Source organism: Paralichthys olivaceus, chromosome 13, assembly GCF_024713975.1.
Source record: "Paralichthys olivaceus isolate ysfri-2021 chromosome 13, ASM2471397v2, whole genome shotgun sequence".
NCBI lineage: Eukaryota > Metazoa > Chordata > Actinopteri > Pleuronectiformes > Paralichthyidae > Paralichthys > Paralichthys olivaceus.
Window position 1 is genome coordinate 18432492 of NC_091105.1, and position 19946 is coordinate 18452437.

Sequence of the window (19946 nt, forward strand, 5' to 3'; positions counted from 1 at the left end):
GGTTAAAAAGTTTGTTTAGCCCACCGGTATTTCTGAGCTCATGTTATTAATCAAGCACATCAAATTAAAACATGACCAGAAAGGTTATTAATGCTAATTGAGTGAGGGACCACAATGTTAATAACATTTAACACACACAGACACACCATGTAAACAAAATCTTACCAATGGCGTCTCCTTGTTCATGCACCATACTGGCCAGATCTTTCATGATTTGAGTGACGTCCAGCATGTCCCTCTATGGAGAAAACAGACATTATATATGTTACGCCATTGTTCAACTCAGTGTCACAACAAATAAAGGGAGTACAAAAACTGAACAGACATTAATTATGCAGGTGGTCTTGCCAATGAATGCATAAATCTGTCTTTATATTGTTCCAGCAACTGTTAATCCAAACCATCAGGATGAAAGGAGTGCTTTTGATGTTTGCCAGAATGTTTATGAGAATTCAACCTTAACCCACAATTATTTGTACAGCTACAAACACTGTTTAACATATGTGCAAATTATATCTTTGTGCATGCATTTTTATATCAACAAAATTAGATCCCAAAACTGCAAGCTGGAAGGTTATCCGTGAATATCATTTTGCAAGCGAAAAATATTTGTGTCCCTTATTTGATTCCATAGTAATTAGATATGAACTCATATCGCAACATTCTGTGATGTCATTGTAACATAACTCCAATTTCACAGCCACAGTTGTGAAATCATCAGTGACATCACAGCAAGTGCAAAATAAACACAAGTAAGGTTCAGGCAGGAATCTCACTTTCTGACATCAGAAATACACCAGCCAAGTTTGAAGATCATCAGTAGAGCAGTTGTTGAGAAAATGGAAGGGCGGATGTCTGATTCTTCACAAAGAAGTTATCAATCTATACTATTTCAAAAACGTTTAAAGTGACACAAAAACATACAAAGTCAATGAAAGGATGCAATTTGTTGTAAATGGACACAGACGTTTTCCTATAGATCAGTCAAAAGGTCTCTGGTGGTCAGTAAGGAGCACACGACTTTTTAATGATCGACTAGACTAAACAATGAACCACTGCTCAGTAACCACATGAGGTTTAGAGCTGAATGAACCTGCAGATCCATCAAGACCTCCAACCATCATTTTACCTAAACAACTATGGATGATGAGAAGCAGCTTCCTTTTTCATACTAATGCAGTACCCGTCAAGCTGGAGCAATGCCTTTGATGATGTCATCATGCATCCAGGGTAAGTTTTCATTAAAACATAAAATGGACCAATTAGAGAACCTTTTCCCATTCCATTTAAAGGTCAGACACACTTGCACCTTGGCAACACATGCACTTGCCTATGTACTGTAGCTGCACATTATTATCTTGATAATGTGCCATAAAGTAAAAGCAAAGATGACTTCATACCAGGTTTTTGTTGGTCCAGAGCATAATTGCTTTCTGCTGCACATGCTAGCCATGTTCCATTAATGTGGCTGATATGTGCAATTTTAAGACCAACACATCCATGGGCGCTAAAAGCACTGGATGTGAAAATGGCAATTAGTGCTATTCTGTGCTGCTTGTGCCAACTGAAAGGTAGAGCCCAAACATTTTGGAAAAAAAAGGGCAGTTATTTCTGTCAGGGTTCAGAGAACCCTAGCCCAGCTATGGCAGACCATAGCTAATCCTCCATTGTCTCCCAGCTTTGAATCTGCTCTCAATATTTCAACTCTAAGCAACATGAAAGCTTATAGAACTTCTGTCTATCTCCTGCTCACAGGTCCCCCTTCCCTCCATTATGGCTCTGTGCAATCGCAGCTGCGTTTGTGTAGCCTAGCCCACTGGGCCATCCATCACAGGTGGCGGAGATTGCTGTGGAAACTGGCAGTCATCCTGCCACTTGGCAAAAATCATTTGAATGGAGCCAAAATGGCCCCTGGCAAACCTTGTGATGCTAAAGACTGTTTTGCATTTATCTTTGGGCAACCCTGTCTGTCATGCTGTAATAGAATAACAAATTTATTTTACCTGGCAAAGCATTGGGCAATCAGGACTCATTTCATCATAATGACAGAACAGTGTGTAACCAATTTTTGAAATAATGTGAGGAAGTGAATGTGAATAGGCAAAGAGACACACACACACACACACACACACACACACACACACACACACACACACAGAGATGTGCTGGTTTGGGACCCCTGCCTGAGGGCTGAGTGGGTGGCCAGGCTTTGGGCCAACATTGTGCCCTTTACCATTTTTGATGGGCTTTAAATTCCGCTCATGGCCAATCTAACAGCCTCTGGATACTGGCACTGGGCTGGGAACCAGGACTGGAGACATTTCTCCAGGTTTTTCAGCAGGTTTACTACAGGAGGCTCGCTTATCATTCAGGGTAAGTGTATCAGAGACCTGATCTAGGGCAGGAAAAAAAGGTACAGTTTAAAAAATGTCTGACACAGTGTTGCCAGATGTACAATAATTATCGTATTTGTATGATAATTTTGACCTCTGTACGATCAATAATGTCCAATTTCCATGATAATTCTATCATTTTGTGACACCACATACAGATGACGTGAATCCCGAACACGACAGCGCTCAGCTCAGTTTGTTCCCAGCATATACCCATAGCTCATACCTATGGTGTGATGCACTGAAGCATTACTGAGCCATGGTCATGTGACTTGACTGTTTTGAACAACATTTGGGAGCAGTGTTTCAAAACAACTGCGCTTAGGAATCTCGACACAGGTTCGAAATTGAGCGTCCCATCACTACTCTGGTCTCATACTATAACTTTCGTCAAAATGCGATAATTTAAAGCTTCTAGTTCAATACTTTAACATTTCCTATCTGGCAATACTGGTCTGACACCTTCAGCCTCACCTTTATTTGGTTTTGGACTCGTGAAAGTTCAGTTCAGTCTGCTCTTCGTTGATACACGTGGCACGTCACACATCCACACTAGATAATAATCTTTGGATTTGTATTAGCCTACGTAGTGTGTTCATGTGATAAAATGTCATATACTAAAAACAGAAAGGATTTCTGGGAGTTCTGTTGATGGATATTATTCCTACACAATAAAATGCATACACTGTCGAGATGTGTATATACTAACTGCAAAGATTGTGGAATAAAGATATACATTATAGAATAGAAAACCATACAGAATTAACACGTAGAAGGTGCTTGTAAGACAGACAAATCACAAATTAAGAGGTGTAAACAAAGTGAAGTGACAGGTAACATACTAATTGGAGAGTTTCTGCATCATCAGTCCAACATGTACCTTGGTGGAGATATTAAATTACTAAGGCTCCAGTTACTCTTGTTTCTACTGGCCCGATCCCACATCTGATTGCAATACGTCATTGTTTTCCCGAGCTGCATGTAAATCAGGGTCGACACCTGAAGCCATTTATTAAATGTCAAAAACGCCAGAAAATACCATAAAATTCTACACATATACACTCATTAAGCCAGTCTGGAGTGTCTTTACTACTGGAAACATGCGGCTACACTGAATAAAGAGTTTGGTGTCCAACAAGCAGCTTCCAAAAGACACATTCTGAGAAGGACAATGTTACACAGGCACATTTTGTGGTGAAATGCGCTAAGGGCTGAAAAGCTGAAACCTCATTCAGAAGAAGAATTTATGAAAGAGCCTTGTTGCCAACTGTGGAGCTGCTAACACTGGAGAAAGAAAAACGTGTCACTTTGTGTTGAAAAACTGTTGCAGAGTTGATCATTGATATTAAAGCAGGAACGTTACTGGCAGGTTTTGGCTAAAAAACCGAAACATCTGGAAGACATCAGAAAAGAGAAGCAGTTCCAGCAGGTTTACAATCAGGAGAAGCAAAAAAGGCATACATTTACCTGTTCAAGCTAAAATTAGACATTAATGAGACAATACCTATGTGGCAGCAATATATCTCCACACATCTGATCTCAGCACAGCGCTCTGTCCCATAAAGGATCTGATGTTGCCTGTTTGCATGTATTTTGTTTTTTACTGCCCATTCGTGGAGGCAGCAGGCTGTTGTCTCGCTTGACAAAAAGCGATGCTACCTTTCATTTATGTCACTTTTGTGAGTGATGTTGAAAAATTCAGAGGCTTTTCAAGCAGAAGCGGGAGCAGCATTTTTTATATTAAATAATGGTTAAATAGTGATACAATGTTTGACTACTTTATTATTCTGGCCATTATGACGAGGATCCAGTATGTTAACACCATATTGTATATGTATGTAAGCACTATTTCAGGAGATGCCTGTGTTTGTTAAACAAGGGACAAACAACATATGGTTATTCAGATTGGAGGACATATTGATGACAATGTGTCTGTGGTGTTCTTTCATAAGGCACTGAGGGTGTTTTGCTTTTTTCAAAAAGAAACTATGTGACCTGAAGTGGCTGCTTTGATCAGACGTGTACTCCATTAAGAAATGAACTAAAAGATATTGCTGTTCCGTTATTCCTGTCTCCAGCAACCGGCAACTTACAATGTGAGTTTCTGAACTACATAACAAATGTAGTTTAAACAAGCACCAGTGACAAATAAAAAAAACATATTCATGTCAGCCTCCTAGTTGTCAGTTTGAGTCAGAGATATTGGGAATATTTGTTGTGAGTTAGCTGCAGTCTCACCCACTTGTTGTAATGTACTACAGTTGTATATGTCAGCAAACCTGTAATGCAGTGGCTGTAAGTCACAATCACTTAATGTTACATCTTAAAAAACTCACGCTAACAATATCACAATCCAGCAAATTAAAAACATCTTCATGCAGTTAGTGTTTGTTTTCAATTTTTATGAAATTGTGAGAAATACATAACATGTAAAAAAATAAAAATAAAAACTGAATTACTGCCTTGAGGTTGTGTCCCTCTACCACTCAGGTTGTAGGAAATAAGGTCAGATTCTCTGTTCCTGAGTTATGGTGTTAAATACTGGATAACAATTTTTCAGGTTATTGTGAAACAGTCAATTTGACCTTTGACAAATTTTCATACAAAATTATCAATTTAGCTCATTACACATTTGTATTAAATCGTGTCATAATGCATAACAATATGAATTCCTGAGTTATGGCTGAAAATGTGTGTTTTGGGGTCATAGTGACCTTTTACAACCAAAATCTAACCAGCTCATTTTTGAATCCAATTGAACCTTTGTCCATGAGATTCCTGGAAGTGGGACGGACAGCTGGATGGATGACAACCTGGATACAAATAGCTCTGGGATGAGTTAGGATTAACATTCAAGGCTAGAAACATGGGATCATTAATGAATGCACCCAACTGAAAATAACAAGAATTTAATCTATTGTTAAACTGTATCATAAATACAAGATTGAAGCAAGTTGAGTTAATTTTTGTAGCACTGTAAGAAATCCACCTCACATCTTTTCCTTCTTACTGACATTATTTTTGGAGTGAATCTTATTTAAGGACCACTCAAGGAACGGTTGACCCTCACCTCAGCCCTCTGTGAGATACGTGCAAAACATGTACTTCTGGTATGGAGATCGATACACTTTTCCCAAAACATTAATTCAATTCCACAAATTAATATAATGTATCAAAAGAGTCCGAGTGTTCTTCAGTGACCCTGTGGACCCTGACGCCTCCTGTCAATCCTGCTGCTAATGTTACTATATGTGACTGATGAAAAGAACACGCTTGAACAAAAGAAAGACTCCAAGGGTCTGTATGTTTTCATGAGACTAAAATGTCAGACTCTGATCCAGACATCTATCCCACCTGACACTGGGGCCAGTGTGTGGACAGCAACAACACAATTAAACTCGAGGCAAAGATAAAATAAAAAAATAAAGTCAGAAAAAGAGCCTGTCGGCAGACTCTGACTGACACTGCAGTCACCAACGCTGCGTGCCTCACATTTCTCCAGATCTGTCTTATAGAAGACTACTAGCTGTTAGAAGCACTTGTGGGAAAAATTGCAGCGTGATCCAAAGCTTTGCAACCTTTGCAAAAAGTACACCTCTTTTCTTTTTTGTATACATACTATACTATATAGTATAGTAGGTATAGAGTATAGCTTGAAAATAATACTTACTAATCTTTATCAAAATTAGGTACCATACAAGGTATCAGCATCATGAGGAGGATTTATATTCCAGCAGATGACAGCGAGCAGCAGGGATTAGAAACGGTGCTCAGTGTGAGGTTTCCTCTTGTGCCTGCAGAGGGAAGTGTGGCACAGCAGAGCACCACCATCAGCCTTTTTAAGGTGAACCAGCTTCAGGAATAGGAGCTGATTAAGAATGCTACTCAGCCACAAAGTGCTGATAGACAGCAAGGCCCCTGAAGAGGAGTCTGGGAGATTTAGGGTGTTTTCACACCTTGTTTGCTCTGACAAGTTACTTTGAACTCTGACGCGCTCTCACCAAGTTGCATCATGTCCAAACCAGACATTAACATCTGTCTTGGTCGATCCCATCACAAGTGGACAGCTGTAAGTACACGTGTCAATGCACTGAGAAACAATGACTCAGACCACACTCGCAGGTCGTCTGAATTGCATGTGGCCACATTCTTTTAGCTGTGTGACACTAAACGCAACAATTCATTATGAACCAAAGTATTTTTACACTTCTGAGCGTTTCCCTTTCTCTGATTTATTTGTGGTCACCACCAAAATGTTAACACTAACTGCCCTATATTGATCTTCTCTTTTTTTGTTTCTACTCAGGGGACACAGCTTTTGTGCCAAATTGGACAAACCATCCCTAATTAACCATTTCCTTTTAATCAGGAGAATGTCCTGAAAGGTATTGCGCACACACACACACACACACATACACACCACTAACTTGTTAGTCAAGATCCTGAAATGGCCAATAATTCTAATTGTAAATAAAGCAGCAGTCAGGTGTGAATTACATCACTTAAATCTGAATTTTTTGAGTTGTGCTTTTTAACATGATAATTGTCATATTTAATGCAGTGATGATTCATGAGCAGTTTATAACCAGATATTTTACCTACCTATAAAATGATGATACCAATACCTATTATCATGCAAATTGATGGTACATTTTTAAATGCAATTTACTCAAGGTATTTGTCTCAGTATTTGTTGATCATTTCAATTATATTTTCAATTAAATAAACTATGGCTTTGGGATTTAATTGAAACTAAAATTGACATGCAATACTATTCCTCAAACACTATGTAACTGGTACTGTGTTATGCTGTTGTTGTTATATCAGCCTCATAATAAATTATTTTTACCAGGTAACCATCTCTCTATGGAATCATTTTACAGTGCCGAGCAAACTCCTGAGAATAGTGGGACATGAGTTGTTTTGTATCTCAGGTGTAGTCTGCTTTAGGAAGCACATTCTCCATTCTGACAGTTGTGATTTGGCAGCGTTCAGTGACGTATCCGCTCTCCACAGGCACATTAGTCATCATTCGCTGTCAACGCTTGTCATTTCAAGTTCCCTCTGTTTCTGCTGCATTCTGACAAATCCATAGCCCTTAAGGAAGGGAAAGAATTTCTTTCTGTGCTGAGCAGCTATGTGCTCCCAATCAACCCTGATTAAAGATCAGTACATAGCCTTAGACGAAGTCACGTCGAACACAGCAACATTTAAGACATCAGTTTAGATCACGCAAGTGTTTCAGGTACACTTACTTCGATATAAATAACTACTATTCAGAGGATTACAGACAAGAAATCCTGTCAACAGCAGGAGGTGTTGAGTCAAACCAAAAATCTCGCCCTGTCTTTAATAACAGCAGTGAGCTCTACGTCCTCACAGAGATCAACCTCTTCATTACTTCCACCCCCAAAAACATGTAGGCCTGAGATCTGTTGTTTGATTTCTTGGTGATATCAGTGTTGTGAAATCCTTCCAGCATATTACATATCAAAGTTCCTTCAGCTCACCTGACCCCTGAGCTTTTCTTTACAGTTCCCTATGTCGTGTTGTGGTGCATCAACCAGAGGACAGAGACCCACCGGCTTTGCTATTGAACTGAAATTGGAACATCAAAACCAATGGGAGGACACCTCTGATACTGCAAGTGCAAGATAAGCACTCGGGCTGACCTGTTCTGCATATATTCATGTCATAGCTGATTTGGAGAAAGAAGACATGACAGTCCAGTAAGAGGCGTATTGGTCCAATCAGGCAAAGAACTTCTCCACATAAATAAATAAATTACAAAAATAATAACTTGTAATCTGGGAACAGATTATAGAAACATGTAAAGTTATGGATGAAAGGGGTTTGGACAAAGGACAACTTAGTTCATCTGCTGTTTTCTCTGATACTCAGTGGCGCCTCCTCCCTCTCCCACTCTCTTTGATAAGTGTGCTTAATGCTGATATGAAATTCTCCCCACATCTCCCACCCGAGCCCAAAGGCATCGGGCAACAGGACACAGTGTCACTGCCACAGCAGAAAAACCGTTAAGCAGATTTACTTGCATGCTTACTGGTGAGAAAAGGGGGGAAGGGAAAAAAAATCAGTGACAGTTTTCCCATACTGACTCCATGAGAGACATCTCTTTTTTGCCCTTTACTGAATAAATGGTTTATAAATGCAAAATCTTGTTGGTGCTAAGGGACCTAATACCCCTGAATATGATAACACGATGCTAGCAGCAGGACATCCAGAGACAGCATACAGTCTGGTGAGGCTAAACCTGATTCCTCTCCTGTGATTTCAAAATATAAAGCATGGAGACAACAAATGACATTTAACTGAGTGAAAAGCTTCGTGCACTGGTACTTTTTGCCACCCTAGTGATGATACCATGTGAACTCCTGGTTGCTGTGGAGTTTGCTCGTCAAATCCATTGGATGATTTTTAACATTTCGAGTGGCCTCTGTCCAATCAGCTTGAACAAACAATGAATAATAGTAGATTAGCATTAAATATTAGCATTAAAATGACATATTCTACAAAGGACCAACTCTACTGGTTTGTAGTCCCAAACACTGACGGGACACACAGTAGGGTCCAATTTTCTCTGCTCAAATAGACCGCGGTGGGTGTGTATTATAGATGATTTTAGAGAGTGAAGTATGTCACATGATTGAAGCGGCGCAGCTCGAGTTGGCTGCCTGAACTAGCTCGCAGGCGTCACTCCATTTTGTAGTCACTGATGATTTTTTTCCAAATTAACAGAGATCCCAATTTGTCCTTGATCTTATCCAAGTGCTATGAGTGTCTAAACGGTAAAATAAAATAGTTTAACAATCTTGGCAATGCTGGCTAGATCCCTGTGGTATTAGCCAAACCCTAACCACATCAAAGAACACATTATGGCTGATAACCCTAACATTTTGCTCATCAACATTCACTGTGGAGGAACCACTGTGGACTCTAAATGAGGTTTCCTGTAACACCAAACTTTGTAGGGGATCTCAAAAGCTGTGTCTCCTTGCATTGCAATGTATTTATTCACATACTATATTCAGTAATTCTGACATAATTGCATGAAATGAACTTATTTTACTGTTTTGCTGTCAGACGCAAATCAAACTTACTTTTCAGACATGCAAGCAGCATTTGGATGGCAATGCTAGCTAGCACAGTTTTTGGTTGGTCCAACACTCACACTGGTATGAATTTAAATGTCCACATAACTACAAGATAGATGGAATTTTGCACAGACATCCAAAGGCATCTTAAGAACAGATGAGACATCAGCTGAAACAGCGAACTCAGAAGTAGACAGGATGTCAGCAGGGAGCTCCGTCACAGGAACAAACAGAATGACGGCAGAGACGGTCAGCTCAGTGTCTGGTTGAGCGCTGATTGGTTTGCTGGGTAGTGGAAGGTCTGTGTCGCTTGGCAACTGAGACTATGTAGCCCTGGGCAGTTTAGGGGATCAACAACTATGACACCCACGCTTCCTTTAGTGGCCCTGACACTTAAATTATCCTGGCAAAAGTAAGGTGAGCTGTGAGGAAAAAGGGACAGCTCAAGGTCTTCATGGTCAAGATCAGACAGGAAGATAGTTTGCTTGGGATCAGGAGCAGACAGTAGACTGGACAGAAGACAACTGGGATGAAAGCTGGGGTTTTCAGACTGGAGGCTAGCTGGCCTGAAGCCATGGACGGTGGATTTGTACTGCTGTACCTGCTAGAAGCAGCACATACAGGGATATGCCTATACACAGAAAAGGCTGATGTAGTAGAGTACCTGCCATATAGACAAGGGAGAGACAACACAAACACAAGGCAACATAAATAGACATACCAACCAGGAGCTGTTAAAAATGGCAGGTTTAAAGTGTGCCTGAAATGATGCGGAAACTGGGAATAGGTGTGTGAGTGGGCAGGGAAAAAGAGGCACATGATGAAGTAGAGTTGTAGACAGGAACAAAGTCCAAGGACAGCTGGTTGGCAGCCGGAGAAGGAAGTCTCTGGAGATGAAGGTACACACTTTTCAATTCTATTTTAATTGTATAGCACCAAATCATAATATACATTATGTTATTGTACTTACATTGCATCGCAGGGCCTGGGTCCTTGTGCAGGGAGCAAACTTTGACGGTATCATTAAAATGGAGTTAGCAACTTCACAATTTAGCTTGTTTAGTACTTGGGGGCATTGCGATGCATTGGTTTACATTGTTGCCTCACAGCAAGAAGTTTTGGAGAATAAAACTGCCAGCCTCTGTGACAGAATAGTGACCCTTCCACAGAGCATTCTGCCTCTCACCCAGTGTCAGCTGAGATTATCTCGACCCCCCTGAAACCTTCATTAGGTAAGCATGCAGTAGTGCGAACAAATTGTTATGCATAACATCATTTAGCTCTTAGCATTGCTTGGACTGTTTGTTACGAGACTATCTTTGAATGGCACAATGCAGAGGCAGAGGCAAGGAATTGGAACCATAAATAATTGATTAACAAACTGGGTTTTGGTTGTAGGGAAGGACAGCAGTCTCTGTAGCCAGGGGTAAAACCGAGGCTGGAGATAAAGGAATAAGGGGCACCACGGAAAGTGGTTTCAGGCAGAACAGGAGAGGGGTGGAGGCGGGAGTCAGGTTGGGAATAGTTGAGCTAGGTCCATGGAAACCTGCACCCCTGATCCCACTGCTGTAATCAAGGCACACACAGAGGGGGCAGAAGCAGAGGGCGTGATACAGTGTTTTATGTTATGAAGTCACTGATGCTAGTTTGAAGATCACATCTAAGAAAATCTAAACAGTATACTACGGAACAAAATAGAAACTGGACAAATGTGAAGTGGCCATATGGGGCCCTCGCCTAACTACATTGTTACAGAAATTGACAATTAAAGTTGTCAGAAGTGTGTTTTACTGCTGTGCATAAAACAATTTCACTGTATATTATAAGTACTTAATAAACCTTCTGTCTCGTTTATTTTTTGACTCTTGCAGAAATGACAACATGCAAGATTATGTTTACCTTGTCGACAGTGTCAGTCATTAGTAGGAGCCTGAAGCCTGTATTAGTGAGCTTTAGAAGATAAATTGGTTTGAGTGGAATATACGCACTTCACAGAAAGCTGATACTCTTACTATCTAGAGGGAGACAACCAGCAGTATGTGATCTGCCATCGCACTGTAAGCTTCACTGTGTAAAGAGAGCAAAATCAATACTCGTTTGATTGCAGGGGTTAATAACAAATGCTTTTGCTAATAAACCACTTGCTGCGAGATATTTTCTGCTGATGGTTTAAAAGTCTGATTATCCTTTGGAGTTTCCCGGTACACCTGTCCTCACTGAAGGGTAAACTCTATGGATGCATTGTCCTGAGAATACATCGGTATGACGGACACGTTTTGGTGTAGGTTTTTTTTTCCCCCTCTCATTCTTTCTACTGGTTTAGGTGTTTTATTCAGTTTCTCCTTGAAAGCTGTCCTCTGTTACGCCCTAAGCTTTTTTTTAATGAATTCATTTTTGATGAAATGATCTCCTGTGCCAAAGCATATGATGTGATACTGGGAGGTGCTGAAAGAGGTGATCAGAAAGAATGCAGTTTTTGTACTTTTTTGCTCTAAAGGCATTAAGCCTACATAATGAAATGCATCTGCACGTTGAAGAGACTAACATGACTATACAGTGAGTCAGGGGGATGATGAACCGAAAGCTGTGTGGTCAACAACTTCATCATTATCTTCAGGTGATTACTTTGTTTAAGGAAGTTTTTTGAGATAAATGTTCTAAGAAAATGTAAATGTTCAACCTACAGAATTGTTGATATTTTAATATATTTTCAATTAACACGCTACATTCAAATGAAATTTGACTGCTCTTGGTCAAGACATGGGACATTCTGTAGATTATATACTTGGTGTTCAAGTGCTTAAGTCATAAGAACACTGCAAGTCAATAACAACATTAACATGACAGCTGTTGACATAGAAGTACATAAAAAAACAGAATACAAGTAGAGATACACAGGAAACTGAACACTATGAAATTGATGTTTTCAAAAACTATGATAAAGTGGATACATCTAGCTTTAGTACTAATCATCTTTTGTGATTCATAATTATTCACTAAACTGATTCATATTCATGTTTTTGTCTTCCATCGCAGAACACAATGTATCACTTCTGTTTTGGCTGCGTAAACAGCAAATAGATGTATTTTTATGTGATCTACAATTTATCTATGATTAGTATTTTCAGCCAACAATTGGCTCCCCCCCAAACAAAAAAATTCAATCTTTTGGATTCACATTATTGGAGTTTTATCAAAGTTTAAAGAGTCTGACAGATTAAACCTCACTGGAGTCCAATTGAATGTGGACACAACTCAACTAGATCCAATATAAAAGTCTGAGTAAAAGCCTATGAGTTTGTGGCAAGTGATTTAGCCACATACAGCTGAGGGAGCTGTCAACAGGACTTGGTTAGAGAAATATGACAATCAGAAATATCTATCTGAATCACCACCTGAATCAACAGAAAAATATGTCAGTTGTCTGTGAATGGCAGACCAGAACCGCTCAGTATCCACTGGGAAGAGACATTCACATTTGTTGTCAAAAATGTACTAATTTTACTTGCATCTGTGATTCATCAATAATTTACATGAATCATCAAGAAGCTAACACACTTATTCAGCCCCCTGTCTCCTAGAAATTATATCTATGCAGTATGCACCGAAACTGCAACAGAAATGTTAAATGCATTTGTGATTGGATTCTATTACCCTCCTTGACCAAGGATAAGACTCTGGTGCGACAGTTGTGTGTTTTTTACACTCACCATCCATCCCTACCTACCTCTTCCTTACAATTTTTTAATCATTATTAAATTAATATTTTTATTTACTAAAAACAAAATGCAGCATGAATCCTACATATCATATTTCCTCTATAAGGATAGTATTATATTAAATCAGTGCATTTGTAGGGGACAGAGAACAGGGTCTGGGACGGGTTTGGGAGACAACTTATGAAAAATAGCATTGTTGAAGGCATGACTAGGTAAAGGCTTTGTAAGCAAAACCCCACAGAGACCACCATTGCTCACAGTCAGTGCACTATAACTTGCCAGATCAGCTGCAGCCAAGAAGCCGCAGCAGAGTTCACACATACATGAAGTCTCTGAGGAAGGCAGAATTAACCTCAGAAGCACATCAAAGCTCTTCCAGAAAGAGAGAGAGAGAGAGGGGGGGGGGGTAACGATGACAGACAGAGGGCTCTCCTGCTCCTCTGGGAGGAGAGCAGTGAAGAAATGTGAGGTGTGCTGGGATTCAGAGCAAACACAGTTGATTTAGTCGTGTGAAGGGATGAAAGGGGGTGTTTGGATGGCCAGGATGCAGGCGAGGAGAGTGGTGGTGGAGGTGAAAAAGCACATTGTCAGATACTATCACTCTCCCCAAAGTAACAACGTCAAGCCCCTCAGCACCTGTCTGAGCACTGACTATGACATTTATGTATCTTGCTATGACTAAAGCACAGTCCAGACGGCTCTGTCTGAACACCAATCATCTGACTGGCCTTATTGGCGCCTGTGCAGAAATAAAGCTGTCATTCTCTTTCTCAGTGTGTCACTCTGCAGGGGGAGATTGATGCTCTCCCTTTCTTTTTGCTCCTCTTCAGTGCAGCTCCTGAGGTGGGATTAACTGATTTGAAAGGTTGATGAAGTTCACACCGCTCCAACTGGGCACAGAGATACATCTTCATTATGCAGCAAAGTGCTCCTAAAACACAATCATTAGTCTTCAAATGGCTGGATGGCAAACTGCAGTCCAAAGCTGGACCATTACATGAAGGCTTGTCATTTTAAAAGCAGACGGCAGCACCAGGTGTCAGGCTTCTGTCTGCTTTCATTCAGCCATATGCTGCTGAGACTGCTGATGGAGTTTTACAGTATGCCTTCAAAAGTTTTACCAGCAGATTTTGCTCACTGGTTTACTCAACAAAGCATTTAACAATGGTAAGATTGTAACTTCAGATTAATGTAAATACAGAAAACACTTCTTGTGCTTCATGTCTCACGACTGAGTGAAAAATACTGATCCATGACAAACTAATGTATCATGACCGGTAAAATTATTTCTTTTCAGAAACCACAATGAAAGTAATCGATTACATGTAATAACAAATAATAAGTGCAAATCATGAATCTCTACCTTTATGAACACAATGTACAAGTGAGAGGAAAAAGCAACAGCGGTTCAAAAACATTTTTTTAAATTCCACATAAGTTACAAACAAACCCCTAGTATGAATGGAGGTTGCTGCCAATGGTCATACTGTGACAGAGGGTGTGAGAGAGAGAAAGAGAGAGAGAGAGAACGAAAGCCAAGAAGAGAGAGCTGCACACAGCTACAGTGAAGCAATGGTGCAACACAGCTGGAGATATTTAATATAATATTCTGTAGTGTGACAAATTATACTACAAAGTAATTAATTACCATGACAATGTTTGTAATTAATGGAAAACTAACTGCACTGACATAATACATTGTTCAAAAGTGTTTTTTTTAGGTATCTCTGTGTACTGAAGAACTTAGACATGACTTGAGGTTCAAAAAGTGCTTTGCAGTCATGTGGTAGGAATGACCTCATCATGATGTCACACTCTATATCAACAGTATATATAATTTGAAAACTAAAACAAAACAGTAAAAAGAAGGTTGACATTCTAAAGACAGACCAAATTTCCATCTGTCTGAGGTCTACATCATATTGAATATATATTTTAAAGGAATATACAGTCTATAACAGAATCATGTTTTTTTTTTTTATGCCAACTTCAAAAGTTATGTCCAGAGACATTATGATTCCAAAGAAACTTTTCCCAGGTAATGAAACAAACAAGTACTTAAGCACATTAGTAATTGGGTAGCATTCAATAACCTGCAGCAGCACGGGGGAACTATGACAAAACGCTAATAAGCTTTTGGAGGTGGCAGACGAAGACAGAGCCTGTTTGAGTTTCTAGTAACTAACGTGGCATGTGTCGGCCTCCTAGGGAGGCAACATTTGAAGAAAACAAATACCTAGTTTGTTTTTCTTTGAGCGCATGTTGTAAATTCTAGTGCTTTCTATCTCAGATACCTGACTGTAAAGGTAATGTCCAAGGCTTTTTTTTTTTCAGGTAAAAGAATATTCAGGTATAGAATAGCTTATGCACTTGAAAATACATGTTTCATTTCTCGTCTCACCCGAGGTGCTTAGGGCTTAGTAAATGCAGCCCTGAGAGAATATCAGTAAACAAGTTTGGATTTCGGAGGCTGTCTGGGAATACATGGTTGGTGAAATTGAACCGTGAGTGGCAAATGTTTGCCTTCTGGGACATGTGGAATATTACATCTGCAGGAGGACAATGTTTTATGCCAAATGCAACACTACAAATAACGTTGTCTGTCTCTAAGGCAAAGATCCTGGGACCAAAGGAATGAGAAGGCCTTAACTGCTCTGTCTTTGTGTGGACTGACTGTAACTTAAAGGATAAGGTGCAAGTAAAACACTAAAATCAAAAACCATGTTAATCATTTCTTTCTCCTAATACTTTCTTATTTTCCTACCCTGGCTCAGTCATCAGTTATAGGTAAAACTTTAAATATAGCATACAAATATTCAAGTTCAGGTTTATTATCATCAACCAGTCAGTTTCAGTGATTCAGTGCTGTCACTGCTGTGTGGTACTTTTGCATTAATCTAGAACATTAACTCGCATTAACTCACTTGCTTGTGAGTGGTCACTGAGCCCATGCACGCAGCACGCTCTCACCCGGTCTTATGACAGTCCACTGGGTCTGATTGAGTTTAACTTAATAACTCAAAAAACTAACTGAAAAAAGCAACAAACAAGCTTGTAAGTTAACACTTAACAAACCCCATGTTCCATTTTTTCCCAGCAAAATAATAAAAAAGATGATATATTGTTGCTAATATTTCAGTGCACCATGGCCTTTTGTCCTGCATCCTTGATTATGATAATGTACATCGAGTACAACATGTGTGGGTGCTCAGAGTAGGGTTAGCAGCAGAGGAGGTACTTGAACTGCTGACTGGAGACAGTGGGACTAATGTTTACCCTGTTGACTCTTTTATAGATGAGGAGGACCTCTTGCCTCCAGTGCATGCCCAGGACATCCGTGATGATTCAAATAATTTAATTCCATTCCTGGAAAGGTCAGCAATATCCGTTTTTCTTTTATCTACTACCAACTTGGTGTGAAATTACTATTTATTTACATTATCATCCTGTTATTAATTCAGTAGGTGCTCCCACTCAAACTGGGTTGGTAGTTAAATCCAAGTGCTTGTTTACCCTAACACATTAAAGTGTAGTCACTGAATGTTCTTTCCACAGTGATGATGATGATGATTATAAGCCCCATCCATTCAGCCATCAACATCTACCCTTCCATTCAGCAAAACCATTAAGACCTGTGCCCAGCTCTTAGCCACAGCCGCCAACACCATTTTCCTGGACAACCTTTTCACAAGGATTTGGCCAAAAGACATCAGCTGTTGTGGGACTATCAAGGAAAAGTGTGCTGGTTCTCCACAGACACAGAACAATGACATATGCAAAAAGGCTGAGACGGGGAGACATGATGTGGATAATAAAAGACAGACTCCTGTTCACAAAATGGATGGACGCCCGCAAAGTGACTATGTGCTCTACAATGCATTAGGTCATCAGTGGATAGATGGTGAAAGTACAATCAAAGCATGGGTGGTTTGCATCTGTCCGACACTTTGATTGGGTAACCGCAAAACAGAATTTTAAATGTTTTCTATTCTGTGGACATCACCATGGTGAATAGTTTCCTTCTCCACAAGGAGCAGTTCAGGGTAAGAAATGACCCCAGCAAGAAAATATAAAGAAACATTCAGAGAGGAGCTTGCTGCAAAAATGGTGGTTTGTTGAAAGCTCAGCAGCACTACCACCACTCCTAGTTTACTACTGGGCGATGCCACTCTGTTTTAGGAGATATTGCAAGAGGAAGTGTCAGGTGGCCAAAGCAGGCTGCTTTCTGCAGGCTAACAATGCTAAGTGAAGTGCAGTGCTATCCATATAAGTGTACATCGTTGTATTGTTTTTGCCCTTTTTTTACAGTTTGGATTTATTTATTTATTTTTGTTACATCACATTGTGATTTATTGTTCTATTATTGAATGGTTCATTACCAGTATCGGCTACAGCTGGAGTCAAACTTGTTTTTTCTTTGAGTGGGAAAATGTAATGTGGACAAGATTATATAGCATAACAAAATAATGATATGTAGAAAGAACAAAAGTAACAGAAGAGTGAAATTAAATTAGTTTTGCCTCAAGGAATTTCAAATGGTAAAGATTCTACCAGAATGTGCCAAGATAGGCCAAAATGAAGAAGATTCTACCTCAACCTGACTATAACCTCTACCTCTGCTTTAGTTTACCAGCATTGAATCAGGCACAGGTAATGTTCAGATATTCTACGGATAGCTAGAGGTACAGAGCTGCATGATTACACAGGTAATATTCACTGTAAGAGCTGATGCTCGTGTCCTTACCTCAATCTGAAGCACAGCCTCCTCTCTTTGATGAAGCACCTCCACATCCTCCTCACTTATCTCCGACAAAAAAGCCAGAGCGCCTCCCTCTGAGCCCACTGCTTCTCCAAACACTGGACCCTCTGCCATCTGCTCACTGGATGGGGTCTGTACATCCTATTGGGACACACACACACACAATGGCTGAGTATACACAGCAATAATTATCATGTCATGCATGTACAATTACACTCTGGAGCCTATGAATTGGATGGTAAGGTGAACAGGTCAGTGCGCAAGGCATCTCCAGGACCACATCTTGCCATTGTGACTCACACACAAAGAACTATACCACCCATGCTGTTGTAGCAGGTGATCATACCAAACCATGTTTATTTTAGGACTCAAAGAATGTTCAATTCTCCATCAGTTACAGATATTTCACATTAAATAAAATCATTAAAACCAGTGCAGTCTGCACATGTAATGATATGCATGATATAGTTAGAAAGAGTACTGGTTGACTTTGTATTCACTGCTAATGTATTCCACCTGTGAAGATAAACCTTGTGTGGCTGAGTGCACAGCTAATTCATGGTAGATGGGCCAGTGGGGGTCAGAGCACAGAGACCTGCCCAGGCTGCGTCACAGCGCTCTGTCTACCGGCCAGGGTCTGACTCACCACTCCTCAGCAAACTCCTCCACATGCATGCCCACTGCGAGCGCTCCAGAATATATCAGTACATCACACAATTGGGAACAGCTCTCAAGACTATCGTTCTGACACACTAGTTCTCTGGCTCACGCACGCTTTCCAGAGTTTCCTGTTGTAACTTTAAGGTGTACTCTGATGAATTTAAAGATGTGGGTGGGAAACTGTCAATAGCATCCATGATGATCTGCAAACTGCATGTTTAAACGCATGTGTAATGGCATTCCACTGCCTGTGAAAAATCCTTCATCGTTTATAGAAAATACAGACTATTCAAACTGCTACTGCCTACACTCACCAATTAGTTCTTCTACAGTCTGCTCCCTGATTAATAGACTTTTCTATGCATTGAAGATAGTCATATAATGGTCCTTATGTCTCGCCAGCCACTCTACCTCTAGGAGAATGAAAGACCTTGATAATATGCCTTCGGTGGGACATAAAACCTTAATGCATATGACTCCCTCCTGTGTAAAAAAAAGATGGATTTTTAGTGGCTATTGTGTGTAAAATGGTCTTCACAGAATTGCCACTGTTCAACCAGATTAAGCCGTAAAGGACTTATTTTCGGTGCAGGAGCAAAAGGGGTCCAGACCTCTGCCCTGCTTAAGTACGCTTCTGTTGAGTTCGACACAAAGATACTTTTCTGTTTCATTGTTGAACTCTGACCTTTTTTTTGTCTTCGTGATACAACTAACAATACTTCATTCATAACCATCTATTAATAGCACAAAAGGAATGTTCAACATTTTGGCAAACGTGCATATTAGCTCACTTTCCCGAGACACCACTCTACACCACTCTTCTATTTCTGTACATGGGGCAAGAAGCAGGAGGCATAGCTCTGCACTAAGACTGGAAATGTAGAAATATGGAGTACAGGTTTTTTTGATGACATATACTGCAGCCAGCCACCAGTTCAAGTTGTCCACCTTTATAAGCGGTCTATTTTTAATACAGACGGACCAAGAGGGACTGATGCTATAGTTCCGACAAACCGAAGAGTAAAAGAAATGCCACTGTCTCAATGGCAGATAAAATATTAAAGTATATTATATACACGTATTACACACACAAATTACATACTGGTGCTGGTTAATTTAATCAAACACTATAGGAGGATTTGAACACTATAGGAGGTTTAAATGTGACAGGGAGAACCATGGCTAAGATTGTGATTTCAATAGATTCAAATTATTCTTGAATGCTCCTTAATTGTATTTACACATGTACTATAATTACTGTTAGTGCCTACACACATGCAAGGACTATGTAGATGTAAATGGA

At 40.0% G+C, this 19946-nt stretch overlaps 1 protein-coding gene across 1 annotated transcript in view; it reads right to left on the reverse strand.

Annotated features, from left to right (window-relative positions):
* Positions 1-19946, reverse strand: part of tsnare1 (T-SNARE Domain Containing 1) — a 125770-nt gene that overhangs the window by 43403 nt on the left and 62421 nt on the right. Inside the window, exons 8-9 of the mRNA XM_020091061.2 lie at positions 17969-18124; positions 166-238 (exon numbers count right to left, since the gene is read on the reverse strand). Coding sequence (XP_019946620.1) covers positions 166-238; positions 17969-18124 — 229 coding nt within the window. The remainder of the gene's footprint in view (positions 1-165; positions 239-17968; positions 18125-19946) is intronic.